Source organism: Mytilus galloprovincialis, chromosome 10 (genome assembly GCF_965363235.1).
Source record: "Mytilus galloprovincialis chromosome 10, xbMytGall1.hap1.1, whole genome shotgun sequence".
Taxonomy (NCBI): Eukaryota; Metazoa; Mollusca; class Bivalvia; order Mytilida; family Mytilidae; genus Mytilus; species Mytilus galloprovincialis.
This window is the reverse complement of record NC_134847.1, coordinates 1,064,039-1,083,820: the sequence shown is the minus strand read 5'-3', so window position 1 is coordinate 1,083,820 and position 19,782 is coordinate 1,064,039. Positions and strand designations below refer to the sequence as shown.

At 33.0% G+C, this 19,782-nt stretch overlaps 3 protein-coding genes across 3 annotated transcripts in view; 1 reads left to right on the top strand and 2 right to left on the bottom strand.

The window, feature by feature from the left end:
• Positions 1 to 19,782, top strand: part of LOC143049634 (centrosomal protein of 162 kDa-like) — a 247,218-nt gene that overhangs the window by 138,705 nt on the left and 88,731 nt on the right. The window lies entirely within an intron of this gene.
• Positions 1,930 to 5,973, bottom strand: LOC143049632 (uncharacterized). The gene has a single exon (XM_076223232.1). The coding sequence runs from the start codon at positions 5,851 to 5,853 to the stop codon at positions 2,524 to 2,526; it is 3,330 nt and encodes a 1,109-aa protein (XP_076079347.1). The 5' UTR covers positions 5,854 to 5,973; the 3' UTR covers positions 1,930 to 2,523.
• On the bottom strand, positions 7,465 to 9,368 carry LOC143048758 (uncharacterized). The gene is made up of 3 exons (XM_076222630.1): positions 9,120 to 9,368; positions 7,946 to 8,273; positions 7,465 to 7,523 (listed from the first exon to the last, which is right to left on the bottom strand). The coding sequence occupies exons 1-3, from the start codon at positions 9,366 to 9,368 to the stop codon at positions 7,465 to 7,467; spliced, it is 636 nt and encodes a 211-aa protein (XP_076078745.1).

Below are 19,782 nucleotides of genomic sequence, written 5' to 3'. Positions count from 1 at the left end.
AACGAATACCTAACATCTAACAATCAATGTCGATTGGTTGATCGTGTGCAATAACTAATACCTAACATCTAACAATCAATGTCGATTGGTTGATCGTGTGCAATAACTAAAACCCAACATCTAACAATCAATGTCGATTGGTTGATCGTGTGCAATAACTCATACCTAACATCTAACAATCAATGTCGATTGGTTGATCGTGTGCAATAACTTATACCCAACATCTAACAATCAATGTCAATTGGTTGATCTTGTGCAATAACTTATACCTAACATCTAACAATCAATGTCGATTGGTTGATCGTGTGCAATAACTTATACCCAACATCTAACAATCAATGTCGATTGGTTAATCGTGTGCAATAAATAATATCAAACATCTAACAATCAATGTCGATTGGTTGATCTTGTGCAATAACTTATACCTAACATCTAACAATCAATGTCGATTGGTTAATCGTGTGCAATAAATAATATCAAACATCTAACAATCAATGTCGATTGGTTGATCGTGTGCAATAACTTATACCCAACATCTAACAATCAATGTCGATTGGTTAATCGTGTGCAATAAATAATATCAAACAACTAACAATCAATGTCGATTGGTTAATCGTGAGCAATAACTTATACCCAACATCTAACAATCAATGTCGATTGGTTAATCGTGTGCAATAAATAATATCAAACATCTAACAATCAATGTCGATTGGTTGATCGTGAGCAATAACTTATATCCAACATCTAACAATCAATGTCAATTGGTTGATCTTGTGCAATAACTTATACCTAACATCTAACAATCAATGTCGATTGGTTGATCGTGTGCAATAACTTATACCCAACATCTAACAATCAATGTCGATTGGTTAATCGTGTGCAATAAATAATATCAAACATCTAACAATCAATGTCGACTGGTTGATCGTGAGCAATAACTTATACCCAACATATAACAATCAATGTCGATTGGTCGATCTTGTGCAATAACTTATACCCAATATCTAACAATCAATGTCCATTGGTTAATCGTGTGCAATAACGAATACCCAACAACTAACAATCAATGTCGATTGGTTAATCGTGTGCAATAAATAATATCCAACATCTAACAATCAATGTCTATGGTCAATCGTGAGCAATAACTTATACCCAACATCTAACAATCAATGTCGATTGGTTAATCGTGTGCAATAAATAATATCCAACATCTAACAATTAATGTCGATTGGTTGATCTTGTGCAATAACTTATACCTAGCATCTAACAGTCACTGTCGATTGGTTAATCGTGTGCAATAACTAATACCCAACATCTAACAATCAATGTCGATTGGTTGATCGTGTGCAATATTTTATACACAACATATAACAATCAATGTCGATTGGTTGATCTTGTGCAATAACTTATAGCTAGCATCTAACAGTCACTGTCGATTGGTTAATCGTGTGCAATAACTAATACCCAACATCTAACAATCAATGTCGATTGGTTGATCGTGTGCAATATTTTATACACAACATATAACAATCAATGTCGATTGGTTGATCGTTTGCAATAACTTATACCCAACATCTAACAATCAATGTCGATTGGTTAATCGTGTGCAATAACTAATACCCAACAGCTAACAATCAATGTCGATTGGTTAATCGTGTGCAATAACTTATACCCAACATCTAACAATCAATGTCGATTGGTTAATCGTGTGCAATAACTAATAGCAAACATCTAACAATCAATGTCGATTGGTTAATCGTGTGCAATAACTAATAGCCAACATCTAACAATCAATGTCGATGGTTGATCGTGTGCAATAACGAATACCCAACATCTAACAATCAATCACGATTGGCTGATCGTGTGCAATAACTAATACCCAACATCTAACAATCAATGTCGATTGGTTGATCGTGTGCAATAACTCATAGCCAACATCTCCTTTGATATTGTGATTTGCAGAACTTTTCTTTAAAAAAAAACCTTTACAATTAATGCTGACATAAATCAACATGAGAAAAAGTTAATTGACATTGCATTATTTTAATATGGCGAAATAAAAACTTGAAGCAAGTGTTTTCCAATTTATAGTGTTCTGATAACTGTCCTTAAACCACTGCTATGCATAATATTTATATTGATTGTTTGTTCCATTTCTCTAACAAATATACAATATTTGTATGGTTTTCTCCTCTAGCAATATCGAATGGTGTAAGTCCTTTCCATTTATGGTTACAGTCTGCTTTATGTTTCAATAAAAAAATCAACAATCTCTGCATGGCCTTTATAACATGCCATAAATAGAGGTGATATTCCAATATATCTACACTTATTTATGTCTGCCATATTGTTGATAAACATCTGAACAACTTCAGTATGTCCCTTTTGTAAAGCAACGTACAGAGGTGATACTTCTTTATCCTCTCACTTATTAATGTCTGCCTTATTGTTTATTCACATCTGAACAACTTCAGTATGTCCATTCTGACAAGCAATGTACACAGGTGATGCTTTAGTATCTCTCTACTTATTGATGTCTGCCTTATTGTTTAAAAACATCTTAACTACTTCAGTATGTCCTTCCTGACAAGCAACGTACAGAGGTGATGCTGCAGTATCTGCACACTTATTAATGTCTGCCTTATTGTTTATTAATATCTGAACTACTTCAATATGTCCTTCCTGACAAGCAACGTACAGAGGTGAGGCTGCAGTATCTGCACACTTATTAATGTCTGCCTTATTGTTTATTAATATCTGAACTACTTCAGTATGTCCTCCCTCACAAGCAATGTAAAGAGGTGATACTTCTTCATCATCACACTTATTAATGTCTGCCTTATTGTTTATTAACATCTTAACTACTTCAGTATGTCCTCTCTCACAAGCCATGTGCAGAGGTGATACTCCATAATCATTACACTGATTAATTTCTGCCTTATTATTTATTAACATCTTAACTACTTTAGTATGTCCTTCATGACAAGCAAAGTTCAGAGGTGATTCTCCAGTATCTCTACACTTATTAATGTCTGCCTCATTGTTTATTAACATCTGGACTACTTCAGTATGTCCTTCCTGACAAGCAATGTAAAGAGGTGATACTTCTTCAACATCACACTTATTAATGTCTGCCTTATTTTTTATAAACATCTTAGCTACTTCAGTATGTCCTCTCTCACAAGCCTTGTACAAAGGAGATATTCCATAATTATTACACTTATTAATGTCTGCCTTATTGTTGATTAACACCTTAACTACTTCAGTGTGTCCTTCATGACAAGCAATGTTCAGAGGTGATTCTCCAGTATGTCTACACTTATTAATGTCTGCCTTATTGTTTATTAACATCTGAACAACTTCAGTATGTCCATTCTGACAAGCAATGTACAGAGGTGATACTTCTGTATCTCCACACATATTAATGTCTGCCTTATTGTTTATTAACATCTGAACTACTTCAGTATGTCCTTCCTCACAAGCAACGTACAGAGGTGATGCTGCAGTATCTGCACACTTATTAATGTCTGCCTTATTGTTTATTAACATCTGAACTACTTCAGTATGTCCTCCCTCACAAGCAATGTAAAGAGGTGATACTTCTGTATCTCTACACTTATTAATGTCTGCCTTATTGTTTATTAACATCTGAACTACTTCAGTATGTCCATTCTGACAAGCAATGTACAGAGGTGATACTTCTTTATCCTCACACTTATTAATGTCTGCCTTATTGTTTATTAACACCTTAACTACTTCAGTATGTCCTTCGTGACAAGCAATGTTCAGAGGTGATACCCCAGTATCTCTACACTTATTAATGTCTGCCTTATTGTTTATTAACATCTGAACAACTTCAGTATGTCCATTCTGACAAGCAATGTACAGAGGTGATACTTCTGTATCCTCACACTTATTAATGTCTGCCTTATTGTTTATTAACATCTGAACTACTTCAGTATGTCCTTCCTGACAAGCACTGTACAGAGGTGATGCTTCTTTATCCTCACACTTATTAATGTCTGCCTTATTGTTTATTAACATCTGAACTACTTCAGTATGTCCTTCATGACAAGCAATGTTCAGAGGTGATACTTCTGTATCGCTACACTTATTAATGTCTGCCTTATTGTTTATTAACATCTGGACTACTTCAGTATGTCCATTCTGACAAGCAAAGTACAGAGGTGATACTTTTGTATCATCACACTTATTAATGTCTGCCTTATTGTTTATTAACATCTGAACTATTTCAGTATGTCCGTTCTGACAAGCAATGTTCAGAGTTGATACTTCTTTATTTGTACACTTATTAATGTCTGCCTTATTGTTTATTAACACCTTAACTACTTCAGTATGTCCTTCATGACAAGCAATGTTCAGAGGTGATTCTCCAGTATCTCTACACTTATTAATGTCTGCCTTATTGTTTATTAACATCTTAACTACTTCAGTATGTCCTGTCTGACAAGCAATGTACACAGGTGATGCTTCGTTATCCTTACACTTATTAATGTCTGCCTTATTGTTTATTAACATCTTAACTACTTCAGTATGTCCTTCCTGACAAGCAATGTGCAGAGGTGTAACTTCTTTATCATTACACGTATTTATGTCTGCCTTATTGTTTATTAACATCTGAACTACTTCAGTATGTCCATATGCAGATGCTATGTATAGAGGTGATACTTTATCAGTATTACGACAATGGTTTACATTACTGACACAATGATGTATACACCATTTAACTAAATCAATATCTCTTATAAAACAACATAGTGTCAATGGAGTACTTTTGTTATCAATGTCATATGAACTGGCCAATTGTTTTTGTTGTGATATTGCTAAGCCTTTTATATGTACTAGGAATTGTTGTCTGAAGATACAATCGTCCATATTGATGTTACAGAAGACATCCACTACCTTTCCTCTTGACCAGTCATCTATCATTCTGTGTATATACATTTGCTGATATCTCGTTGGTACAATAATTGTCAATTCATGATTATTGCTTTTTCTTTCAAATGAAAACCGTTCACGAATAAAACGACTGTGAGCATTTTTAATTAAACAATAAATCATCACACTGCCAAAGTAAAAAGCAAGAAAGTCAAACAGTTTATCATGTATAGTTCTGTAGACTTCACCATCCTTTCTGATATATGTATGTGTAAGTGAATCCAGCTCATCAAGTAAAACCAATCGTGACGTTCCTTCCAACACTTTACAAGCTTCATACGTGTTCTTTATAATTGTTTTGATGTTTTCATCCACATGTTCAGTAAGCCATTCTTCTTTCAACTGATTATTAAACATTACACATAGAGCAAGTGCACAGTATTTGACATGTGCTCCCTCTGTCTGTAATTTATCTATCTCTTCTTTGTAAACTGTAAATGGATTTGTAAAGAAATTTACAATGTTCAGTTTTGGATTTTTGCTGTATAATTGACACAAAAGAGGAAAACAGTCAAACATGTCATACAAATCACTGATATCAGAAGCGTTTGTTTTCAGGTAAAATTCAGCAATGCATTGTTTTTCTGTTTTAGATAAACACAAATCGGCAGACTGAAGATTGCATTCATATGCTTGAAAGAATGACAATGATTCCATTTGCCTATCTTTATAAACCTGTAGTCTACAAGACATAATTAATTTCACTGGTTTCTTTTCTACTAATGCTTTGATTTTGTCCATTAAATTTTTCCACTTTTCAAACTTCATTGGATTTAAACTATATGTTCCACAAAAATCATCCACTACAAACACTATCTTTCTAATTGGATTGTACCACTTGATGATTTCGTTAGGATTTGATACTGGTAAAATCTCATACCCTTCATTTTGCATCTGTAAAGCCACGTGACGCACCAATGATGATTTTCCACTACCAGAACTTGCTGTGACAACAACACAACCATTTTCTTTAATGCACTTTAATACACATTTTGCTCCGTTTGTTTCTATAAATGTTTTGCCATCTTTTTTCCAATTTTCTAATTCCTCATTAGTTTGTTCTGAAAAAGAAGAATTGACAATTCTTTGAATACTTATTTATTAAGATAAAAGTTAAGGAATGTTTGACATATATGGTAAAAAAAAATATTGCTTGACATATGGTATAAACAAAAGGCTTGATCTATCCATGCTTGGTATAGATAAAAGACTTGACAAACGGTATGAACAATTTGCTTGTCAAATATTATAGACAAAAGGCTAGACATATGGTATGGACAAAAGGCTTCACCAAAGACACCAAAGGGACAGTCAAACTACGAAATTTGATGTCTGGTATAGACAATTAAATTGATATATGTTATAAACAACTGACATGACTCATGGTGTTGACAATTGACTTGACATATGGTATGGACAATTGACTTGAGATATGGTATGGACAATTGACTTTACATATGGTATGGAAAATTGACTTGACATATGGTATGGACATTTGACTTGACATATGGTATGGACTTTTGACTTGACACATGGTATGGACAATTGACTTGGCATATGGTATTGACCATTAACTTGAAACATAAGGTATGGACAATTGACTTGACATAAGGTATAGACTTTTGACTTGACATATGGTATGGATATTTGACTTGACATATTTTATGGACAATTGACTTGACATATGGTATTGACATTTGACTTGACATATGGTATGGACCATTAACTTGGCATATGGTATGGACAATTGACTTGACATATGGTATAGACAATTGACTTGGCATATGGTATGGACAATTGACTTGACATATGATATGGACATTTGACTTGACCTCTGGTATGGACAATTGACTTGACATATGGTATGGACATTTGACTTGACATATGGTATGGACAATTGACTTGAGATATAGTATGGACAATTGAATTGGCATAAGGTATGGACAATTGACTTGACATGAGGTATTGACAATTGACTTGACATAAAGTATGGACAATTAACTGGACATATGGTATTGACAATTGACTTGACATATGGTATTGACAATTGACTTGACATATGGTATAGACATTTGACATGACATAAAGTATTGACAATTGACTTGACATAAGGTCTTGACATATGGTATTGACAATTGCCTTGACACATGGTATATAGACAATTGACTTGACATATGGTATGGACTATTGACTTGACATATGGTATTGACAATTGAATTGACATATGGTATTGACAATTGACTTGACATATGGTATTGACAATTGACTTGACATTTGGTATTGACAATTGACTTGGCATATGGTATTGATAATTGACTTGACATATGGTGTTGACAATTGACTTGACATAAAGTATTGACAATTGACTTGACATAAGGTATGGACAATTGATTTGACATATGGTATGATCTTTTGAATTGACACATGGTAAGGACTATAGAATTACCCGATTAACATTATTACTCCACATAGCTTAATATCTAATTTGTAATATTAAAAAAACATCTAGGGTTTTTTGTTTGCAGTCATAGAATCCTGAAACTTCAAAGCATAAGGAATCTTTACTAAATGATACAAAATAATTCAGCTATCAAATCATGTGAATATCCTTGTCTAAACTAAGTTGACTCTATCTACCTTGTTTGCATTGTTAAGCATATAAATGTTTTTCCAGTTTTGATTTATGCATTGAACATGTTCAGCTAAACTATCTAAACTACATGTTAATACGCTAAGAATGATTCTTGCAAAAACAAAATTCAATTGCTAATATTATTTCAGAGTGTTATTTTCCCCTCCTAATATTTAAATGATAAATCCAACATACAATGACGTAATCCGGTAATATTTTCAAAATTTTACTGGATTGAAAAATCGATAACATGGAAAATATAGAAGAACTTCAAGAAGCTGTTTGTATAAGGACCCATGAATAACCAGTATAGTACTACCTTATATCTTCTTGTAATACTATTATAATATATACCTCTTATGTTCCATGGTATTGGGTCTTTTAAAATCTCTGTGAGTTTTGCGTGTTCATTTTGTAAAGTTCTATGGGAATTCTTCAGACCTATCAGATTTTTTGTAGTGCTTGAGTGTTCTGTTTGCAATGTACTGTGGGAATCTTGCAAATCTCTAAGATTTTCCCTGATGGTTGAGTTTTCAATATCCATTGTTCGTCTCAGTTCCTTCATTTCTTCCTGCGATTGTTTGATTTCCAGCATAATTTCCTGGTTAGACTGATCTAAGATTTTCACCTTTAGCTCTTGACACTCTTGATTCATTGGCACACCACCCAATCGACTTACAGCCTGTAAATAAATATGTGAAAGAGTTACAATAAACAGAGCTGCAATCTTTATAAATAAGTAGTAATTATTTTGGGTCAGGTATGGATTTTAAATATATCATGATGAAAATAACCTCAGGAAATATATGTCCTAGGATGAGAAATAAAAAAATATGCCTACATTTGAGTCAATTAATTGCAATTGTGACCAATTTATAATAAGATGATGTCTTTGCACTAAATCTACTGGATGATTAGTACTGATTGATATCTTAGTCTGGGAAGCACGATATATTTCATGTATTAGTTTATTAGTATAAGTTGTCAGTAACTGTATGTACTTTTCGATAGGTGCTTTTTTCTTTACTCTTACCAGATTTTTGTTGTGTCTATCTGATGAGTCAAGCCCTTTTCAACTTATTTTAAATTTTTATTTGAAGTTTGATGTTATATTATTCTGTTACAAACATTACATGGTTGTTCGTTTTTAGCCATGGCTTTGGTGGTTCATTTTCGACTTAGGAGTTTGATATCTTTTGCCTCTCTTTTACACTACTGTCACGGGTTAGAGATGGGTTGCCTGCTCACTAACATGTTTAACAATGCCACAATCTTTACATGTCTATCCCAAATCAGGAGCCATTAATTTAGTGGTTTTCTGTGATTGCTGTCTACAACTTTTTTTTCGTTTGTTGTTTCATTAATAAATTGGGTTGTTTAATTTCTTTTTAACATTGTGTTCATCATGCCTTGTCTTTTTATAGTTTACTTTATGGTATGGGTTTTGCTCACTGCTGAAATTGTACAGGCCTATAGTTGCTAGATACCACATTATATAACATTATTGTTTTATTAAGAATGTACTTACATCTACTACATTTCTCCATGCTGTATTGAAATCACCTGTTGACATAGTGTTACTATCATGATGAGCTAGTATATTTCTGTACCATTTAATCCTGGCAAGATCAGGCCCTGTGGTTGTCTCCCCTGGTAGTGGTAGATAGTCAAATCCGTTTATTGGAGGATTGACAGATGTCAAATTTCTGATCACACATATCATCAATGTTACATCAAAAGCTTTGGAATCAGGTACACCTGTATCAACATAAGACATTGAACATCAACAGTTATTCATATCCCTAAATACAGAATTCCCCCGAGTAAATGTAACTGATAAATAAATTCATACAGCACCATGTATGTTATACAAATCTAGTAAAATTCAACATCTATTACTACATCTAGATGAGTAACTTTCTGCCAAACAGTGACCATTCATTAACATGAACACACTTTGAAGAAGAATGTGTCCTAAGTACACGGTTGCCCCACTCGCACTATCAATTTCCATGTCCAATGAACCGTGAAATTGGATAAAAAATCTAAATTTGCAATAAATTTAGAAAGATCATACCATATGGAACATGTGTACTAAGTTTCAAGTTGTTTGGTCTTCAACTTCATCAAAAACTACCTTGACCAAAAACTTTAACCCGAAACTCTCACTTTCATTTTCTATGTTCAGTAGACCATGAAATTGGGGTCAAAAGTCTAATTTGGCATTAAAATTAGAAAGATCATATTATAAGCTACAAGTGTACTAAGCTTCATCAAATAAAATTGAGAATGGAAATGGGGAATGTGACAAAGAGACAACAACCCGACCATAGAAAAAAACAACAGCAGAAGATCACCAACAGGTCTTAAATGTAGCGAGAAATTCCCGCACCCGGAGGCGTCCTTCAACTGGCCCCTAAACAAATATATACTAGTTCAGTGATAATGAACGCCATACTAATTTCCAAATTGTACACAAGAAGCTAAAATTAAAATAATACAAGACTAACAAAGGTCAGAGGCTCCTGACTTGGGACAGGCGCAAAAATGCGGCGGGGTTAAATATGTTTGTGAGATCTCAACCCTCCCCCTATACCTCTAGCCAATGTAGAAAAAAACTACCTTGACCAAAAACTTTAACCCGAAACTCGCACTTTCATTTCTATGTTCAGTGGACCGTGAAATTAGGGTCAAAAGTCTAATTTGGCTTTAAAATTAGAAAGAACATATCATAAGCAACAAGTGTACTAAGTTTCAAGTTGATTGAACTTCAGCTTCATCAAAAACTACCTTGACCAAAAACTTTAACCTGAAACTCGCACTTTCATTTCTATGTTCAGTGGACCGTGAAATTGTGGTCAAAAGTCTAATTTGGCTTTAAAATTAGAAAGATCATATCATAAGCAACCAGTGTACTAAGTTTCAAGTTGATTGGACTTCAGCTTCATCAAAAACTACCTTGACCAAAAACTTTAACCTGAAGCGGGACGAACGAACGGACGAACGAACGGACGAACGGAGGCACAGACCAGAAAACATAATGCCCCATCTACTATCGTAGGTGGGGCATAAAAAAATCTTTTCAAATTTAGATATGTTGTTTCCTGTGACTAAATGAAGGTCAAGTTCAATTTTTAACAGTTCTCGTTGTTGTTTTGTAGACCTTTCAGTAGGAAAATTTGTTTTCATTATATGAATTTGAGTTATTTCCCTTTATACAGAAGTTAATAATTAATTTCTATGTCATTTGGTCTCTTGTTTATTTTGAGTTATTTCCCTTTGAACAGAAATGTAATTAAGAAGTATTTCATCAAAATTTGAATTCTTGGGGTTCTTTGATATGCTGATTCTAACAATGTAGTTAGATTTGGATATTGGCCCATAATAGATAAATGTCCAATTTCAAAATTTCCAGTTCTTAGACCACATTCAGTTTGTGTCACAAACCTATGCTGTGTCAAATCTTCAATCACAATCCTAATTAAGAGGTATTTCAAGCTTAAATGTTATGTCCATACTTGCTCAACTATTCGTCATTCGACCTCTGAAAGGAACATCTGGTTTTCTGTCACCCTGAAAGCCTCTTGTTTTATTTTGTTAAGTGATTGTTATCATATGATCACAATTTTCAAAGTTCACCATGGTAGAAACATAATTTAGAAAAAAGACTTGTCAAACTAGACTTCATGGAGACGGGAGTCATTTCTGTTGGCCCTGTAAATAACAGGATACTATTTGACTATTACAGATGTTAGTGGTTGAATCTCTTAGAGCAGGTTACATGTGCTTTAAACAGTACACTGGATACACTTTACTCTTAATTTAAGAAATATAATATAAGAGAAAAAAAACTTCTTGAAATAGACACAGGTTATTTCACATTACTTATCAAGCCAGAATTATGGCCTTTAAATTGTTGGAACTTTGTACTGTATCTGTATTCACTAGATTAAATAGTTCTTGTGTTTACCTATAAAACAGTTCATTTTTAAAGTACAGTAAATATTTTTATCATGTGGAAATCTATACTTCAGTAGTCCTAGGCTCGACAAAAATAAAACAGATTGAATTATTTGATTGGTTTAATTTTTTTGTGTTACCAATCTCCCTATCCTTGTTTATTTTATTTTTAAGAGTGATAACACAACATGTCCTGGTGGAGTGATATCTTCACATATAATTACTTACAAGAAAACAGAACTAAGCCAGTTGAATGGATTGATGGAAAAAGACATAAAGATGAATTGTGCAACAAATGCTAAGGACTACAATGACAATGATCAGCATCAGTTCTCGTGTGGTAAAATATTTGTATGGATAAGCTAACATGAAGCACTTTTTTAAGTTATTACATAGTCTCGTTATGTGCTGAGAGTGTATTTTATTCTATATTTTTAAGTTTAAGTGTTTTGTTTGGCCTAGGAAGTTGTACATTCATTATGACACACCCTCTAGTGTTGGTTAATATACATGTCAAGTATAAACTTTGAAATCAAAACGGCTCTCAAGATATAGTGGCAGAGACCAAATACGTCTATTGCCAACACAACCTAACATGACGGGGCTGCGAGTGGATTAGGATATACTCGCCTTTCCCAAGAACGTTCTATCACCCCCTGTAAAAAAACTGATTTTTTCCCTGTGCTTTGCATACTGTTGTTCAATGTTGTTTATTTCTTAGCTAATTCATTTATTTTTTGCAATGGTATTGTCAGTTTGTCTTCTTCGACTTATGTTGTTGGATACTTATAAGCAAAGTGTGGCCACAGCATTTGTATCTTAATCAGAATGCCAATTAACAAACCTTCCTGAAAGCAGAACTACAATACCATAGACATATAAAATACTTACCATTTTTTGGAAACAACATATTCCACTGAGTCTGGTTTAAGATTCTCTTTAAATACAAGTCATAGAGAGTATTGTAGTTTTTATTCAATGTTGATGGTAGATATGTAGGTGGAAATTCTTTGTCAAAGAAATTGCGGACTGCTCTTGGTGACACTCCTTTCAATAACAAGGCTAATCTGATATAGTTCTCTTCTTCTTCTAAAAGAGGTGCCATTATTCAAGAAATCGCTCTGATTTTCAATAGAAAACTAAATCATTTTTACTTCATAGTCCATGTTATACTGAAAAAGATACAAGTCTATTACATATCAACTATAAAGAAAGAATTAAAAATAAAATGGGAATGTGTCCATGAGACACAGATGATGCCCCCGCTTGTATATCATATAAAGTTATAAAGTGACTTGACTGAAGAACAGTAAAAGTGACGCTACCCAAATTTGTACTTGATCTGAGTGTTGTTTTAATACTAGTACTATGTATTAGTTTCATAACATTTTGTTGAGGCAAACTGAAGTTAGAGAAACAGCAATTTTTCCGTTTGTAAAGGGGCATTACTCTAGAACAGTTAAAGTGACACCACCAATATTCAAACTTGATCTGTATTTTGTGGTAATAAGCATTGTGTATAATTAGTTTCATAACATTTGGTTGAGGTAGACTGAAGTTAGAGAACTGAAATCAACTTTGAATAGATTTTTGTTACATTTTTCTAACCAACTACATGTACATTAAAAATTTTCAGAGCAATTTGAAAATTTATTTTTCATTTTAAAATGAAAAATGTTTGGCGTAAATGTACACGGATGATGGACCTACAGACAGACAAGGGTAAAACTTAATGACCTCTCCGCTACCACAGGGGCATAAAATGTGTCAAGATTTACAAATTTGCCTAAAAAGTAAAATATTTGCCAAATGTAATGTAATTACCAGATTCCGCATATGCCTGAAATATTTGGCACTTGTAATTACAAGATAATAGATATAACACAGGTAATTATTTACTAGATTACAAATTTTCCTGAAATATTCGCTACATGTAGTAACCAGATTACAAATAAAGTTCAAACACAGTAGGATATACTTTTCAAATCAATTGCTTCATAACATTTAAAAACCAGATGCTCCGCAGGGCGCAGCTTTATACGACCGCACAGGTTGAACCCTGAACGGTTGGGGCAAGTATGGACACAACATTCAAGCTGGATTCAGCTCTAAATTTGGATTGTGATTAAATAGTTGACACAGCATAGGTTTTGAACACAGAATGAATGTGGTCTAATGAACTTAAAATATTTTTTTTGTCTTTGAGCAATCACTATGCTGTTGAATATTAATCCTCTCAAAAAAATGTTTGAAGAAATTTTCTTTTTATTTATGAAATCTGAAATGAAAAAAAATAACAACCCCCCCCCCAACATTTTTTTTTCACATCCCCCTTTCCCTTTTTTCAAAACTGATCTCAATTCAAATTTCTAATGGAGTTTGCAACAATAACTACTCATTTAAATACATCATAAAATATTAAAATGTAACAAAAAGTGCTTGTTATCACTGAATGGTAAAGAGTGTTTTAATTTATCAGTTGGTAGTAAAAGTGAATATACATTGTGCATTGTATAAAACAATGATTTAAGTTGATTCAACTACTATTCTGGACAAAGAAAGATAACTCCAATCAATTGAAAATTTCTTGCTATTGCACAATATTGTGCAATTAGATATTTCTTGCTATTGCGCAATACTGTGCAATTGAAAATATTTGCTATTGCACAATACTGTGCAATTGAAGATTTCTTGCTATTGCACAATACTGTGCAATTGAAAATTTTTTGCTATTGCACAATACTGTGCAATTGAAGATTTCTTGCTATTGCTGAATACTGTGCAATTGAAAATTTCTTGCTATTGCACAATACTTAATATAATAATTTTGGATCCTGATTTGAACCAACTTGAAAACTGGGCCCATAATCAAAAATCTAAGTACATGATTAAACTCAGCATATCAAAAAAGACAAAGAATCCAATTTTTATTAAAATCAAACTAAGTTTAATTTTGGACCCTTTGGTATTTAATGTAGACCAATTTGAAAACGAGACTAAAAAATAAGAATCTACATACACAGTTAGATTTGGCATATCAAAGAACCCCAATTATTCAATTTTTGAAGAAATCAAACAAACTTTAATTTTGGACCCCGATTTGGGGAATCGATTAGAATAGAAATAGAAAAGGAAAGTGCCAGAAAAAATATTTTTGTCTCAGTAGTATTATCACAAGTATTTCTATGTGAAATTCGTAAATTTTTGGCCCGATTTGAAAAACTAAAAAAAGTCAGGGCCAATTTTAACCCTTCGTGAACCTTCTCCTTTGAACCAAAAATAAGAAATTTCAAGCTTTTTCTATTCTGCACTTTAAACCAATCCTACGATTTTTCTATAAAAATCAAATGTTTTTCAGGTATTATTTTCCTTTTTTTAATATATAATTTTCATGGGGTTACCAAACTCCTCTTTCATATATCAGCCGTTGAAAGGGTATTGTTGACGAAAAAAGAGAGAAAAATCATGACATCGCCGAAAGGACTACACAACGTCAAGGCTATTTCAGTAGAATTGTAAAGACAACGACTAGGCCCTCATTATAATTTGTTTGGTTATTCAAATGCGCTATAGAGCATATTATCCTGCCTGGAAAAAGGATTGATTACCTATTATTATTTTTTCAGTGATTATACGAGGTCTTAAGTATTTATAACGTATTTCTGGAATGATTAAAAACACAATGTTTAAGGACATATGTTTATAAACTTATTGAACATATACAATAAAAGATCTATCATTAAAATAGATTCTCCGAATGACGAGATACATTCAATGTTAACATATTCGACCACAATTTTGCTGCTTCACAATATTGGAGGCGAAATATACTGCGCAACGGGAAATTGAAACTTATAAGCCGAAAACATACTGACAATGTCATGTGAAAAAACGAAAAACGGCCAAAAGACAAACAATGATAAATAAAAGGGCATAGATGATGCGCCGGCTTGCATATGATGTTATAAAGTGATATTACTAAAAAACTTTAAAAGTGATGCCACCAAAATTTAAACTAGATCTGTGATTTGTTTTGGTAATCAGTTTTGTGTATAAGTCTTCTAACATTTGTTTGAGGCAAACTAAAGTTAGAGAACGTCCAATTTTGGACGATACGATGGACGGACAGACGGACAAGTGTTAAAAGTAATGCCCCCTCCGCTACGGCGTGTGCATAAAAAAGTCACAACATTTAACTTTTAATCCGTGCTTTGCTTTTGCGCCAATTGGCGTTTCATTTGCGCCAAAAAAATCTTTCATTTGCGCCACAAACAATATTTCATTTGCGCCAAAATAAAACCTTTCAATTGTGCCAATATTACAGGTAAATACAGGTAAATATTATAAACATATATTTAATAAAAGTATAAATCTAAAACAAACTGACAACGGAAATCAGTCGACATTAAACCACACAAGTAATGTTAAAACCTTAATGAAACACCACAGTTATAAATAAACGTGATCATGACACCTAATATGAAATATGAAAGAAAACAGATTTATGAGTTTGACTGTCCCTTTGGTATCTTTCGTTCCTCTTTTCTTTTCTGAGGAATATATTTAATTTTGCAAACAGAAACTTTTATTATCAAAATCTTTTCCAAATACAGGGGGGCTGCCCCCCATTTCGTTGAAAAAAAATTGTTGATTATATGGGGAAGCATGAAAGTAACGCCCCCCCTTTTAGGTCAGTCAACGCCCCCCTCCCTTATAAAAAGTTCTGGATCCGCCACTGTAAACTAATTGATAGTAAATAGCAAATATTATTCATTTTCGTTTTCCTCCCAAAATAACCCAAACTGAAACACGTTAAGCAAGGATGATATGTGCTAGAACTCAAAATGATAGCAGAAAGCAAATTCATATACTTTATTTCATAGTCTTTGTATGTTCGAAGTACAGAAAAACACAAACCGGAAGTCTAATCTGACTTAAAGTTTTGTCCAATGACGGGAAAATATCCGGATGCATTCTTTTTCGTTTTTTATTCCAAAATAACCCAAACTTAATGATCATAAGAATGGATGACAAATGCGACTATACATGTTACTTATAGGACGCAGAGGCATGATGATTAATCTATTGTGAAAGGAGGAGAAGCGACACCAAAAATGAGGTCTTCTCGTTTAATAGTATAGATACTTTGCTAATTATTGCGTAAACCCCTGAGGGTTTACGCAGTATATATTGGACAGTATCTGTAGTCTTTCGGAACACCGGATGTTATTCGGAACACTTCTGTTCTTTCTATGACCACCTTTCAAATACATGCGCAATAGCTTCTGTGACCACCTTTCAAATACATGCGCAATAGCTTACTAATATGTTGAATAAGCATTAGCATCTTAAGTTGCTATAGAGATATTTTACATGTAATATTAACCTACATGCGTAGTATTTTAATTAGAGTCAAACGTTGAAACCAGCTGTGTTTAGATATGAGATAAGATTTCATGTAAACAATGTGATTTATATTCTGAACGAGAATAATTAAAAATAAAATCTTTAAAAAAAGTATTAGTAGCATTTTATTTTAGATTTTAAGTTTAGGGAAGATGTACACGATGTAAAAAGCAAGCTATTTATTTTTTATACTGAAATTAAAGGGAAGTCTTTCTTGCATATGATTAAATTACAGTTATTTTTTGTGATTAAATATTGCAACTTTAAGGTAGATGTCTTCCTCCATCTTGGATTTTGAAATACTAGAATACAAGGTCTAGATCTTTGATGAAATGTTCAAATTTTTATAGTAGTAGGTAATTCATGTGTAAGAATTTTCATTATAATATAGAAAATGCCATGTTTGATCATATTTATGATTGTATTTTACAAAAATAAGAATTCTTTTGTTTGATTCATTTTTTTCCAACTTTGTCAAATAAGGGGAGGCAACTCAAATGCAAGGGCAGATAATTCAGATAGTGTTACTTTTACAATAAAATGTGTTAGGAAATTACCCATTTTTACATGTAGCAAGAAAACGAGTCCGGTGACATCATTTTTTTTTCTTATCTGAAAGCATAATATTGAAGCTATCTTCTCATATTTTATCTCAAAATTCTATGGTGTGGTTTGCGTTTTATGGCGGAAAAATGGGTTTTCCATGCATAATCTATACAAAATCTTTACAATTTTGAACAACCTGTAGCGTGAAAGTAAGTGCGGTGACCCATTCTTTTTATTAATGTTTTTATACAAGCAGGATATGAACTACATTTTGGCAAATTATTAAAAGATTCTATGGATTATAATTTAGACACCCCATCTACCTTAATAACAAAATTTTGGTTATTAAAAATGTAATCAAATAGATATTGAATATGAAAAAATAAAATAAAACGGAAACCTACAACTAAAATATATTAAAAAAAATACACTTGACTATGCAAATGTTTTGTCGTTTTTCGTTTGTTAATACAATACATGCAAACATAAATTTGTTTCTAACTTCAACCTGTTTAAACGATTTATTTTTTTCTACGTTTATAAAAAAGTATGTTTTTTCAACAACATGAGCATGAATTATTGAAAGTTCAAATAGGGTCAGAAAAGAATTATTAAACGATGTTTCTACTTCTGTAGCAGTTAGAAAATAACAACAAACGCCTCAAAACGTTTTCAAAACTTTAGTTAGAAACAATTTTAATTGCACCCTAAAAGTGCCGCTTTAATTACGATCATAAATCAGAAATCATAAATAATACTTCAAACAATGACACAACGAATTAAATGTGCCACTTTAATTACGACTGATACCCTTACAATTAATCATGCATGCAATTTGAGCATGGTCGGCGATAAGATATCAAATATAAAAAAAGAAGATGTGGTATGATGTCAATGAGACAACTATCTACAAGAAACCAAAATAACACAGAAATAACAAACTATGGGTCATAGTACGGCCTTCAACAATGAGCAAAACACAAACCGCATAGTCGGCTTAAAAAGGCCCCGAAATGACAATGTAAAACAATCAGTCAAAACAGAAAATGAACAAAATCCGTATGCGTAACTTAGTTGCTCGCCAGAGGAACGCCAAAATTAAGCAAGCGTTAAACGCGCGTTGCATAAGTTTGAAGTACGTCGAAATGGAAAGGTATACGCTTAGTGAACGCTTTAACTCCAAGCGTGTGTCGAGCGTATACTTGTACACTACACGCACATAATATATACACGCTACAAGGTCGTTGAAAACGCTACAGATAAGTTTGAGACACGTTAAGGGCACGTTGTATACGCTTCAAAATCGTTTGACTTTACTTAAAATAAACACACCATAACGTCCCAGACACTCCGAAAGCAGATTATCGTTCCAGATACGACCGGGACACGTCTCAAATACGTTCAATAGACTTTTTTCCTTCGTAGCGTACATTCCATCTACGTTAGACAAACGCCAGACATACGCCAACATACGTCACCTGAACGCCCGATAAACGCGTAGGTACGCTTCTCGCACCCCACTACACGCGTTAAGTTCGTTGTGCATACGATACAGATATGACTGACAGGTGAATGCATCCAAAATTACTAGCGTATTTGTAGCGTGCATACATTTTTTACCACGACAAACGTACGTCGGAGCTATACGTTGATGTGTGAAGCCGGTATTACATTTAAGTAAACAATCAATGTCAGTTTCTAATTCTTATACAACAAAAGTAATATAAAACCATACATCTTTATTCAACAGTTATCGAATATATAATGACAAACAAGCATTTGGGTTTACGATTGCATTTCTTTTTTTTAAAGAAAGCAACTTGTTTTATTTTTGAAGTAGCGGTATAAAGCTGTAATTTTCAATCAGCAGATCTATATTTTTCCCTTGCCGCTTTTTCATGCTAGTAGCTTGTAATTCACAATGTTCCATTCAATTCAAATTGACTGAAAAGCAACGTGTATTTATTTCTTTTTCGTTCATTTTGAAAGACAGTTTTACTTCGGGTTTCCCATTCGTTCATGCGGAAGGTCCCATCACCATTAGTCATTACGATTCTCGTTCAAGTTTATTGTCACTTTCTCTTGCTTACCTGTCTGAAGTAATTTCCGACATTATATTTTACAAATTTCATGTCACACAGAAAGCAATTAAACTCTTTTGCTTTTCAATATTTTTTTTTACTAAATATGAATTATTTGTTTTTAATAGCAGTTAATACTTTCATTTTCAAATTCTATTAATAGACCATATCGCGGCCGTGAAAGAAAGCACTGTAATG